At 44.1% G+C, this 13,728-nt stretch overlaps 1 protein-coding gene across 1 annotated transcript; it reads right to left on the reverse strand.

Moving 5' to 3' along the window:
- Positions 1-287: 287 nt before the first annotated feature.
- On the reverse strand, positions 288-13,524 carry LOC306754141 (neuronal acetylcholine receptor subunit alpha-10; the record flags this gene model as incomplete). Its single annotated transcript, XM_079238057.1, has 6 exons — positions 288-1,042; positions 1,909-2,194; positions 2,267-2,513; positions 2,601-2,755; positions 2,840-2,985; positions 13,467-13,524. 6 exons carry the CDS (start codon positions 13,522-13,524, stop codon positions 288-290), a joined length of 1,647 nt encoding a protein of 548 aa, XP_079094183.1.
- Between the last annotated feature and the right edge of the window lie 204 nt (positions 13,525-13,728).

The raw sequence follows: 13,728 nt of genomic DNA on the forward strand, positions 1-13,728 counted from the left end.
TTCAGTCAACCAAAGAAAGAAGATCCATTTGTCGACTTCTTTACCGTCACAAAGGTATCAAAGCCGTCTCTCAAACCCACATCTGTGTTTTCTGGTGGAAATCATTATTTGAAAGTTGAAATGTTAAAATGTACAGCAGGATGGTAAATTAAACCTTGAACTATAAACCATGTGAACTTCATGACCATCTAAACCAACATTGTTCACTTGTTTAAATCAAATATCAAATTATTTTATCGGCGTACCGACTCGCATACCGAGACCCCTCTTCGAAAGCCGGATCTCCATCAGATGGCTTTTCCCAGGATGAGGATGCTCATGAAGAAGACCATGATGAAGAAGAGCCACATGAAGAAGCGATCCATGACCTTGGCGACCTTCCTCCACTCCCCGATGCGCAGCTGCGCGGCCCGCTGGTCCTGGTACGAGTTGGCGATGTACTCAACGTTCCTGCGCAGTCCCTGGTGCTGGCAGACGCACAGGGTCTTCACCAGGATCTCCCTCCGGCCGCCTCTGGCTCCGCCTCCCCGCTCACCTCCTACGCCTTTCCTTTCCTCGACACGCTCTCCTCCTCCGTTGTCCGCCTCCTCTCGCTCCCCCTCGCGCCCTCCAGCAGCTCCTTCCTCCTCCGAGTGGTCGACGGTCACGAACAGATCCTCTTTCCATTCCGTCTGGGTGGTCAAATCCCGGCCCGGCTTCAGAGGCGCCCCGTCGCCCTCCTCCTCCACCTCGTCCTCCACCCTCCCCGCCCACACTTGCCCATTGACGTCCCAGTTGGTTCCCTTGGTGTCGTTGCGTCCGGTGGCCGGCGGGGCGTCCGGCTCCTCCGGCGCCAGAGGCTGCTTCCTGGACTTCTTCCGGCCGAGGCAGTTCTCACCGACCTCGTAGACGAAGCAGATGCGGGCGAGGTAGTTGAGGATGAAGCGCTCGGCCCACCGGGGGACGGGCCGGGCCTCGGGGCCGCAGTGGTGGATGTTCATGATGAAGATGGTGAGCGCTGTTGATGCTGTCACCATCGTCATGGTGGCAATGTAGTACTTTCCTGTTGAGAAAAAATGACAATCATTTAGAGTTCAAAATCCACGAACAGTAACTCGATTGAATAATGTCGCTAACATGTATAACAAGCACCATGACAAGCAGCGGCTTGACGTTGAAAATATATTTCTTGATATTTTCTTAACAAATGAACGACTCGAGAGGGCAGTGTTCACCAAAGGGTTTTCTCCAGAGGCCCATGCATTTAAAAGTCATCATTGTACTGAGAGCACTGCATATCTACACTATGGTGCACATTTCAGAATCAGAATCAGCTTTAATCGCCATGTAAGTTTGCACCTGGAATTTGACTCCGGTTTCACTTTGCTCTTCGTACTTATACTCACACAATATACAATAAACAAGATAAATATAAAAAAGATTAAAAAATACATTAAAGACAGTAGTCAAAAAGTGCAGATAGTGCAGATGGAAGAGTCTGATTAACTGTTCATCAGAGTGACGGCCAGTGGAAAGAAGCTGTTCCTGTGTCTGGTGATTTTGGCAAGCGTTGGCATTTTTGGGATAAAAAAGCGTTGGATAAAACGCTGCCCTCGTCACTTTTTACCGAGTCGTCCAATCACAGTAGAGAAGAGGCGGGACAAATACCACAAAGACCAACTGTCCCATTCTGATTGAATTGTCGCTGAACAGTGACACCAACAATGGAGGATAAATCAGAAATGAGATTTAAACCCATGATACCAGATAGACCGGCAGGTCCGCCCTCCCGTTGAGCTTCATCCTGAGCAACTACTCTGCCTGGTGACGGTGTTTTTACATTATAGCAACTGGACGCAACCGAAGCATCTAAGTGAAAAATGTTGCACCTCCAAAGAGCTTAAAACTTAGAAATCAGAGTTTTCTCACCGATCAGTGGGACGCTCTCCGATGGTGGCATGCTCTCAGCCACCAGCAACTGGAACACAGTGAGGGCCAGCAGCACGGTGACACCGAGAGAAACCTTTTCCCCAGAGTCCGCCGGCAGGTAGAAGCCCAGCGGAGCCAGAAAGGAGATCATCATGCAGGGGATGAGGAGGTTGAAGATGTAGAAGGAGGCCCGCCTCTTTAGATGGAGGCTGAAGGTGATGTCTGGGTACGGATCTGAACAGCAACCATACAGGATGACGTTCTTCTTCGCCGGCATGCCCAGAACCTGGAGAGAAACATAATTAGATTCACATCCAGGAGGTCTCGCTCTGAGCACATGAACTCGGTTCCCACTCACCTCCCACTCCACATTGGGCACAAAGTCGGCCAGGTCGGCGCTGTCCAAGGCGTTGAACAGGTCCATCTGGTTGCCGTTGTGAGTCCAGGATCCAAAGGTGAGGTGACACTGCTGCAAATCAAAGGGGAAGAAGGCTACATCCACGGAGCAGGAGCTTTTGGTGATGGCCGGCTGGTCCCACATGACCTGGCCGTCGTTACGGAGAACCACGTTGGTCTCCATGGAGCTGGAGAACTCGTCGTCGGCGCTGCGGGGGAGGAAGTGCAGGAAGTCGTGTGGAGGCCGACAGAAAGGAAGCAGCCGAGTGCGTCGGCCTGCAGGAGGCCACACCTACCTGTTGTACAGGACGATGTCCGGTCTCCAGACGTAGCTGCTGGGAATGCGGATGGTGTCGAGGCCGTCGTAGTCCTCCTTCTTCCAGGTGAGGTAGGCGTCCATCCACACCTGGCGGATCCACAGGTAGGTGGTCAGGATCTGATTCCGCTCATCCTGGGAAAAAGGACACACCCACATAAGCACGGGCACGAACACGCACAACACGGAACATCTGGAGGGCGGCGAGGGTGCGATCACCATGTCGATGATCTGGGAGAGCGTGATCTGCAGCGTGACGTTGATGATGTGGTCGGTGTCCTCCACCGGCCGCAGAGCGTTGGTGTAGTTGGAGAACAAGTCCTTCATCAGCTTCTGAGCGTAGCGGCCGTGAGCGGCGAGGCAACCTGGGGCACGAACGAGGGAGGAGCATCTTCATTAACCAGGCGGCTGGACGGTGGTGGTGAATTTATGGTCCCATTCCTGCTCCCCAGAGGATCCACCTTTTAGAGTTCAGACTACATGTGTAGCTCCACTAGTGGTGACATAAGCTAAAAGCTACATCAGGGTTGAAACGGTGTGTTTTCTATCTTCTTCCACTCGTCAGTCTGCTTTCGTCTCAATGTGGAAAATCTTCCCACTTTTTTAATTCATGATTATAAAACAAATTTAACTGATTGCTTTTTGTTGGGTACTGTTGGTAAATCATGTTACTCTTTAAATCAGTGGTTCTCAAACTGTGGGGGCAGCTATTACAGGTGGGGCGTGGAGGATTATCATTTCTTTAAATTTTTTACAATCCTTTATTAATCCCACAGTCGGGAAATTATTCTCTGCATTTGAACCCATCCTTAGTAGTTAAGGAGCAGTGAGCTGCTGTGAAGCACCCGGGGAGCAACTGGGGCTTCAGTGTCTTGCTCAAGGACACTTCAACATCGTCACCTTCCTAAAATAATGGCCCAAGTCATTTTTTCTGGTTTTTCAGAAAATACAAAAAAATAATACCAATGTAATAGAGGTGCACAAGCTACCTCTAGACTCTGGACAACGGCCATACTGTAATAACGGTCAAATTATGTTATGATTACTAATATTATGTTCCAGTGAGATTTTCATTGACAAAAATGCTAGCAAAAATGCTAACTAAGTTGCTAGCTTAAATGCTAGCTTCAACATGCCATATTAAAAAGCTTGTAAATTTGCCTAAGTCACATTGTCTTTTGTCTTGTTGTCACACTCTTGACTGGCCGTTATACTATGGAAGTAGAATCACATGATCTGTTCAACTGAGGATGGAGGAGATTTTACCAGAGGTGGCCAGTATCATGAGGAGATGATTTAGGCAAGAAAATCATTTTTGGCAAAAAATGACTTAGACCATTATTTTAGGAAGGTGACGACATGAAACTATGGGGAGACCAGGGATGGAACCGGCTACCTTGTGGTTTCAGGACTAAACATCACATGGTACAAAAGCACAAAGTGCACGGACATAAAACGTCATTAATAAATAAATGGAGAAATGCCTGTTCTTTCATGGAAATGTTTGCGTTACGCCGCTAACAGGCTACGCTTGCGCGACTCGTCGAATCTTGGCGTTTTGTCAAAAGCCGATCTCCGTGCGGTCGGCTTTTCTGCTGTTGCATCTCTCGAAACAGAATACAGATCTCAGCTCAACATTGAGCATGAATTGAGAGTGGCTAATATTGAATAATATTTGTAGAAGAAGGCAGCGCTCATTGCAGCCACTAATACTGATACAACGTGATGCTCACACATCTGCACTCATTAGAGTCCGAGCGACTGACGTAGTCAGTCCGAGAGGACCATATTGTAATTGCAAGGATTCTTCTTATTATTTTTCAGGATCCTTATTTTTGTACATTGGGCGCCGTTTGGGAATATTTGCCATACTCGAAAACTCACTAAATTTGGCACGCTTGTCAGGCCTGGTTAAAATAGCCATCTGATATAGGCGTAAAAAAAGGTTTTAAAAAATGGCTCTCTAGCGCCCCCCTAGAAGTTGGACCGGCGACGCACCTCACCCAGAATGTCCGATTGACTTGAAAAAATTCACACATGTCCATCTACACCTGCTCTACAAAAAAGCCTTTCAGACCCGTTAAGTCTGCCTCTGAAATTTTTTCGCCATTTTGAATTTAGTGAAAAACACATTATTGCAACGTTCTCCAAAATGCTTGATCCAATTCAAAACAAACTTGGTGTGCATCATGATTGGAACTTTTTTATATCTCATTGCGTTTAGGAGATGTCGATCAATTAACCTCTTAGAGGCGTGTCTTGTTTTTAAACACTCATAACATTAAAACTATTTGGACTAAGTGGTGTATATGTGCACATTGCATCTCCTAACTTGCACTAAATCAGTCGTTTGATTTAAACACTAGGGAGCGCTACAGTAATTCGGCCAATTTGGGCTTTTTGGGGTATTTTTGTTATTTTTCGCCTTTATTTGCGTTTCTACAATCTGCCCAAAACTCCTCATGCAGGATGCTGGTCCAGGCCGGAGCACATGTACATGAAGAAATTATCACTTTGTCATTGCGCCACCTACTGGCGAAACGAAATCAGCGAAACACCATCGAATTTACATGCAATTTACATGACCTGGTCTACACTTCACATAGAGAAACATGAAACATGTGTATGTTCACTTGTTTTGCGCCACCTACTGGCAAAAGAAAATGACCTGTTTTATACTACGATGCATTACTCCTTGTTTAGTAGCTTGGAATGCTCAAAAACTCATGCAACTCAATACGCATGTCACATGTTTCCTCATTAAAGAGCTCATGTAACTCCACTGGACTTCTGGACATCGGATTGACATGACATTTGCACAACGTGGTCTAAGCTGCACATAGAGAGACGTGACGAACGTTGTCCAGCGTATTAATACGCACATTCTATTCCCACACGGTGGATGCGGGAACCGGTGAAGTGTTTGCAAAGCACAATTTCCCGCGTTATGCACTCCACGAGGGTAAAAGATCGTCCGACCGGCGGGCAGACGCTCTCGGCCGGGCGAGCCGGCGTCCCAAACATGCCGGAGCGAGGACCCGCTCACAGCTGCTAGCAGCTTTAATTTTGTTTTGTTTTGCACAGGTTGAACGTTATTGTTATTGTCTTTAAAATATATTGAGTGCAAAGCAGGTTAAGGTTGAGAACCACTGGTTTAAATGAATAATTTTATCTTTTTAGGAAAGTAATTTCTTGTGTTTAAATGTAACTTGATAAATCGGACACAGATGATGCCCTGCCATGTTTTGACTGTTCAAACTTTGAAGTTTTCACATTTCCAACGTTAAGCAGATTCTTCTGCCTGTTACTCTGAGGTTGTCAGTGTGTATAAAGTCATTTTCTCTTCACTTTTAATCCTGAAACGTCTCATATCTCCTGCAGCTAAGTCCGTCCCACAGAACCACTCTGAACACACACATACCATAATAACACATGCACACGGAAACCACATTTCCCAGTTCAATTAACCTGCTAATCGCCTCAGGGTTGACACATCATTGGTTAGCGTCTGTAGAAGAGCAGCAGCCTGATAATGCCTTTAAATCCTCAGACTCCTGATGATGGAGGCGGGAAACCACGTCCAACACTGCTCTTTTAAAATGTCTCTCTCACGTCAATAAAAGCACGAAGTAAAACAATAGGAGGTAAAATAAAAGGTGTTTAACTTCAATATGCATTATATTTTAGTTTGTTTTAGTTTTCCAATCACAAAATCATCACAAAATCATTTCCCTACCTTTTCACAACACCAGAGGACATTCTGGGGACATTTTGGGACTTTTGGGGACATTTGGGGACATTCTGGGGACATGTTGGGACATTTGGCCTCCATGTTGTAGAAAACAGAAATGTATTAATACGCACATTCATACATCGGCACAGCCTACGGAGCAATTTGGGGTTCAGGGTCTTTTCCAGGAACACATTGAGTAGAGGAGTCTTTAAAGAGTGTAAGGAGACATAAACACACTTGACGTGTTCACGAGTGGGTTTTCTTTGGCAAACGATACAAACTGTGAGGATTAAAGCTGCCGCTGACTTCAGCATCCATTAAGAGTGGAAACAGATGACAGAAAATCTTTTGATGAAGGATGATGATCTGAATATACGTAGTGTTCTCCAGCGTTAACATGAGATGAAGCTGGAGGCTCATCTCACCGCCGGCTGATAGCAGCAGACAAACCTGCCACCATATAAGTAAATACAGTGAAGCCCCTTCGACAGCCGACACTTCATCTGTAAACTGTTTATGGACTCTGAAGGACTCGGAGCTCATATCAGCTGGAACGACGTAAACCTCCTGAAGGTCACGGGGAAATACTTAGTTCTTGATAAAAAGCTTTTGTTCACCATACTCGGCCTGAATGTAAAACAAAACAGGATTTTTATCACAAAATCTAATGGGACAAAAGCATTGCATGATGGGATATTTGTAGCCTTATTATTGGCTTAAGAGATCATCCGCCTTAAACCTCAATGAGGAGTTTCTGCTGCTGTGGAGACAATATGAATGAAGAGTGGAAACCAGTAGAAAGAGTCTCTCAACATTAAGATCAATATCCAAAAATGACATCACGAGTATTCATGTTTCACTTCTTATGACTGACCATGGGGGTATTTTCATTATCACAGCTAAATGTTCATCTTGGTTTTTTTCTCTTACTGCCGGGAATGAGCTTCCATAAAAGTGTTTTTTTTCATATTCGGGTTGTTTCATTTCAAAGATCTTTAGAGGTCGTCAAGTCAAAAGAAAAAGCACAAATTGGAATATGTATTTTTAGTTTCTTTCTTCATCCCTTCATTATCTTTTGACACCTTGGACCCGGAAGATTTATCTTGGATTCAGTAAATGCGTAGAATTATCACACAGAGCGTATTCTGTTCTGCTCTGAACACTCAACACCAGCGATAGACATGAAGACTCGCAGGGTTTCACTACATAACTTGCACAAAAAAGGAAGCACATGAGACCACGGCCCACTCAACGGCCTTCAGATACCAAGACAGTTATATGGGACTCAGCTATGCGCAGGGAGAGGGAACGACCTGGACTAACATGGAGAAGTGAAGCTCTGGATCTGATAAGAAACCTCACGATGAGAACAGGTTCTGTTCGGCTCAGTCTGCCGGTTTGAGGCGGATTAAACACACGTGTGACGGTTTGTCCCTCCATCACGTCTCAAAACGTCCTGATTCTATAATCACATCAATTAGTCACTTCCAAAAAAGGCCTTTAAATCCTATTTGTATGTAACTTGTTCACTCAAATAAAAGTGTTTTGGGTGTATATTTGCTGGAAGACGGGACGACTGGAGGATTAGATGACTAGAGGACTGGACAAGAGGACAGGAGGATTAGAGGACTGGAGGATTAGATGACTAGAGGACTGGACTGGAGGATTTGAGGATTAGAGGGCTAGAGGACTGGAGAACTGGAGGACTGAAGGATTAGATTACTGGAGGACTGGAGGACTATAGTACTGGAGAACTGGAGGACTGAAGGACTAGAGTACTGGAGTACTGGAGGACTGGAGGACTGGAGGATTAGATTACTGGAGGACTGGAGGACTATAGTACTGGAGAACTGGAGGACTGAAGGACTAGAGTACTGGAGTACTGGAGTACTGGAGGACTGGAGGACTGAAGGACTGGAGGACTGGAGAACTGTAGGACTGGAGGACTGGAGGCAATGATAACAGGCTTCTTGCCTCCGTGTCCAACACCTTAATCTCAGGAAGGATATCCTAACAACTACGAAGCAGATGCCCATTCAAATTGACATTGTGTACACAGACTGGTGACGAATGAAAGCTGAACCCAGCAGTGAGGGTCTTGGTATCTGTTGGGAAGGCTTTGGTGTTCCTGTTCAGACCACATGTGGATCTCTGATGAAGAGATGAACACCCTTCTTCCCACTTCCTTTGGTTTTATTCCCTTATTTGGTGTTCACGCTGCACACATGATATGGTTCGCAACATATTGTTTTATTATCATAAAGGCCTCCATAGTATTAGAAAAAAGAGACAGACCAGCAAAGCAACGTGTACTAAAGGGACGACTAATTAAACATATTGCACAGAATACACAACCAAATAAGTTGAATCAAAAACTGTACGGCTCCTTGCATCGTACCTTGAACCTGCCAGACACCTAAAGGACCCATATAACTAGATAATGGACTCATATAACCACCCAAGTACCTTTTAGAGCCATAGTGCCCATTGGATCACCTATAGGACCTCTAGAACCACCTTAAGGACCATTGGATCAACTGTAAGACCTAAAATCTTTTAGATGGATCTAGATGCATCTAAAAGACCCATATAACCTAGCCCCGAAAGGATATCTAAACCACCTAAAGCAGGGGTGTCAAACATACAGCATGTTAGTGAAGGGGCCGCATGCTGCCCAATTTGATCTCAAGTGGGCCGGACCAGTAAAATCACAGCATATTAACGCATACATAATGACAATATTTCTCTATGTTTAAATCATTGGTGAAGGTTTTTGGATGATAAACCGTATTTTAAGGTATTTTTACAATAAACTAGAAACATAAAGACCAAAAATTCAGACATCAGCCCACTGTTTACCTGCCTGAGCTCTCCTCTGCAGATTCCCTGCAGTGGAGCAATATTTATAGTAATGTCAGTGGTCTAATGAATTCTGACTCTGGGTCAATGTATAGCGTGCCCTAGGGCTGGGCGGTATGGCCAAAAATTCATATCAAGGTATTTTGTAAGATTCTGGCGGTTTCACGGTATATCACAGCATTTTTTTCCAAATAAACACATTAATTTATTGACATCGAAAAGGACCTCACCGCCATCTCGCTCGCAACTGGCCACAGCTGTTTTGATTGGTACATAGGGTGCTAACCTGGAGGGATTTAGGACGCAGGGGAATTCCTGATTACAGTCACAGATATGTGTACAGCGGTCTGAGCTGCTTACGTCTCACGGATATAAGTTGACTCAGGGTATGCAAGACATGACATCGCCAAAAGGCATGATGGGTAAAGCCCGCCCACTGTGCTGCACAGGAAAAGACTTCTTCCTTCACAAGAAAACTCTTCCTGTGTGGGCGGTGCCATTTACCCAGCATGCCTTTTGGCGATGTCATTTTTTGCACACCTTGAGTCAAGTGAGTTAACATGAGACCTAAGGAGCTCGGTCCGCTGCTCCTTCAGCTTCAAGCTGTGAACATTAAATGTTGTTGCTGCCAAACAGGGTGACCGGTATAACGGGATGTGAACAATTCATACCGTACGCACAACGGAGACCGTACACCGGTCGCACAGCCGTAGCGTGCCCGTTTTTCAATCAGTGGTCAGTGGTTCGAGACCCGGCTCAGCTTTCTTACTTTTTTCTGCAATTTTAACAATTATCCCCCGGGCCGGACTGGACCCCCTGGCGGGCCGGATCTGGCCCGCGGGCCGTATGTTTGACACCCCTGCCCTAAAGGATCCCTAGAACACTGAGTTATGATTTGAAAGGGGAAATGAGTCTAATATGATCAGGCTAAACATTTCATTTGTGTGATTTGGGTGCTGCTCTTTGTAGACTAACTTTCCGTCAAGTGGGATCCTCTCAGCATCAAAGTCTTAGTGTAAATCAACATTAAAGCTCCGCCTCCTATTGTCTCCGTCCATCGTTCGGACGTCTTCATGGTCCGGTGAGCTCATGACTCAGCACTTTGAGAGACGCCATCGGCTCCCGAAGGGCTTAAAGTGTGAGAGCTAACAGCTCTGAGAGCGCCAGCTGGCACACACACACACACACACACACACACACACACACAATGCAGCACTTGTTCATCTTCACTACGATTATCATCATCATCATCTTCACTTCTTTCACCATCAATTTCACCATGTGTGTGTTACAGCTTCCCCTTCACATAAATAGAAGGAGAGCTAGTTTAATCATTTATTTTGGTGATTTTACGAGGGGTTTTATTTTTTTCCTTAGTTATTTGTCGCTTGGAGGGAAATAAATATAATAACTCTAACAGGCTGGTTGGACATGAGAAGAATCTCCTCAACAACTTAGAATTCATACATTCCCAGGGTGCATTGTGGCAAGAAACCAACCACAGACCATAACATTCAGAGATGTCTACGTTGCTATAAAAACATTTCAAACATATTGATTTTGGATGAATCATTTTGAATATCGCTCTATTTCACTGGCTTCCTCTCTTCCAGCAGGAACACGTTTAAAAAACGTTTTCAGTTTAAAATGTTTTATTTGCTCATAATGGATTTACAGTTTGGACCCTGCTCTTCAAAATGATATTAGAACAATATTAGAACGATAATAGAACGGAGGACAAATGAGCAGCCAAAAACTTTAATATTATTATAGCTGCTGGAACTATTGTTATAAGTCACTATAATAGATCAATTGTTGCAGTCCTAATATTTACAAATATATGAAGAAAGGTCACATGGGTGGACCAACATGTAATTACATTCTAAAGAGAAGACATCATCAACATGAGTTGAGTCTATGTTCTGGCTCTGTGGCTGTCGACCAGCCGAGGATCCTCCATGTTGTCGAACTTGTTGATGTGAACAGAAATAGTGACGTCGCCATCTTGTATTTGGATGTCAGCATCTTGTTTTTGGACGTCTTGGGTTTTGGACGTCAGCATCTTGTTTTTGGATGTCAGCATCTTGTTTTTGGACGTTTTGGTTTTTGGACGTCAGCATCTTGTTTTTGGACGTTTTGGTTTTTGGACGTCAGCATCTTGTTTTTGGACGTTTTGGTTTTTGGACGTCAGCATCTTGTTTTTGGACGTCTTGGTTTTTGGACGTCAGCATCTTGTTTTTGGACGTTTTGGTTTTTGGACGTCAGCATCTTGTTTTTGGACGTCTTGGTTTTTGGATGTCAGCATCTTGTTTTTGGACGTTTTGGTTTTTGGATGTCAGCATCTTGTTTTTGGATGTCAGCATCTTGTTTTTAGACGTCACCATCTTGTTTTTGGACGTCAGCATCTTGTTTTTGGATGTCAGCATCTTGTTTTTGGATGTCAGCATCTTGTTTTTGGACGTCAGCATCTTGTTTTTGGACGTCAGCATCTTGTTTTTGGATGTCAGCATCTTGTTTTTGGACGTCAGCATCTTGTTTTTGGATGTCAGCATCTTGTTTTTGGACGTCTTGGTTTTTGGACGTCAGCATCTTGTTTTTGGACGTTTTGGTTTTTGGACGTCACCATCTTGTTTTTGGATGTCAGCATCTTGTTTTTGGACGTCGCCATCTTGTATTTGGATGTCAGCATCTTGTTTTTGGACGTCTTGGTTTTTGGACGTCAGCATCTTGTTTTTGGACGTTTTGGTTTTTGGATGTCAGCATCTTGTTTTTGGACGTTTTGGTTTTTGGATGTCAGCATCTTGTTTTTGGATGTCAGCATCTTGTTTTTAGACGTTTTGGTTTTTGGATGTCAGCATCTTGTTTTTGGATGTCAGCATCTTGTTTTTGGACGTCACCATCTTGTTTTTGTACGTCACCATCTTGTTTTTGGATGTCAGCATCTTGTTTTTGGATGTCAGCATCTTGTTTTTGGACGTCAGCATCTTGTTTTTGGATGTCACCATCTTGTTTTTGGACGTCACCATCTTGTTTTTGGATGTCAGCATCTTGCTTTTGGACGTCAGCATCTTGTTTTTGGACGACCAAAATGTTTCAATTATGTTTGATGTTGTGAAAACACGCTGTGAAAGGGTTAAAGTTGTAGGGCGAAAACACAACTCTCAGACCGGACAACGTTGTGGCGTCGCCCTGTCAATCACCTTGTAGCCCCGCCCTAAAGCGTCCCCTGCTTTATGGTCTGTTTGACTCTAAATGACCATAATTTACTAAATGAACATCATGCTGTATTGAAGAAGACTTGAAACTAGAGATTGAGACATAAACTCATGTTTATGCCATATTTCCTCACAGACTATCCGGCTCTTCTCCAGACATTTGGATCAACGCTGTTTGGTTCCGTGAGAAGAAGATGGCCGTCTCCCCTTTGAAAGACTTTATTTTGGCCTTTACACTCAAACTACTCAGAGTTTTGTGTCTTGAAAAGTCAAAGCCACAATCAGCTTCTTCAGATCACTTAAACAGGAGTCTTAAGAGGAATAAAGCGTTTTAATGTAAAGTGCTCCATAGAGCCCTTAATTAAAATATCCCTTATGTTTTCCTTCACAATAAAAGCATGCCAGTTTGAATCTTGTCTGTAAACCTCTTCCTGTCAGAGACTCAATGAACCTGAATCACTGCAGAGTTCAAGAGAAAGAATGAAAAACATAAACAGACGCTGAGATGAATTAATAGTTACAATACTTTCACAAAATCTCTGAGCATGAATACAAACTAAAAGCCTCTGCGTGATCAAACAAGACGTGTGTAGACCTGCTTTGAAGCCAAAGAGGAATCAAAGCACAATACAATTAAAAATGGACTGATTTATTGATTATGAAAATGAGTTAGTTGCAGCTTTATTGGAAATAAATTATAAAATTAAACTTCTGTTGCTGTGGCAGAACAATTATTATTGGTTTATTAGCCGATATTGTGATGTAATAATAATTATAATAATATTTGTATCATTGTTATTATTATTATTACTATTATATGGTTTCTTTATTTACAGCTGAAATGCTCACCACAGTTACACGGCTCTTCATCATGCTCTTCATCACTAACGGTCATGTTCCACTTTAAATCTTTAAATCTGAGTCAGAACAACAAGCGTGTTCTCTAAAAGGAAATAATCGGTAAATCAAAGTCTCCATGAAGAAGTTCCTCAGCGAGGATCTGTCCCCGTGAGATGATCTGAAGAGGAAAGGTTCTCACCTGGAAGACACAAGAGGAACAGGAGGAACTCCATCGATCCGCCGCAGAGAAGCTTCATCCTGAACACGTTATTGATCCGGAAATAATAACGATTACAAAACTGTGATCCCAGATCAGCCAACGTCCAACGAGGAGAGAGGATGAAACACACTGAGAGAGAGAGAGAGATGGAGAGAGAGGGGGGGAGAGAGAGAGAGAGAGAGAGAGAGAGAGAGAGAGAGACACTGTGTTTGCTGTAGTGCGGTGGTCTCTATGTATGAGG

This window comes from Taurulus bubalis, assembly GCF_910589615.1.
Source record: "Taurulus bubalis genome assembly, chromosome: 2".
Classification (NCBI taxonomy): Eukaryota; Metazoa; Chordata; class Actinopteri; order Perciformes; family Cottidae; genus Taurulus; species Taurulus bubalis.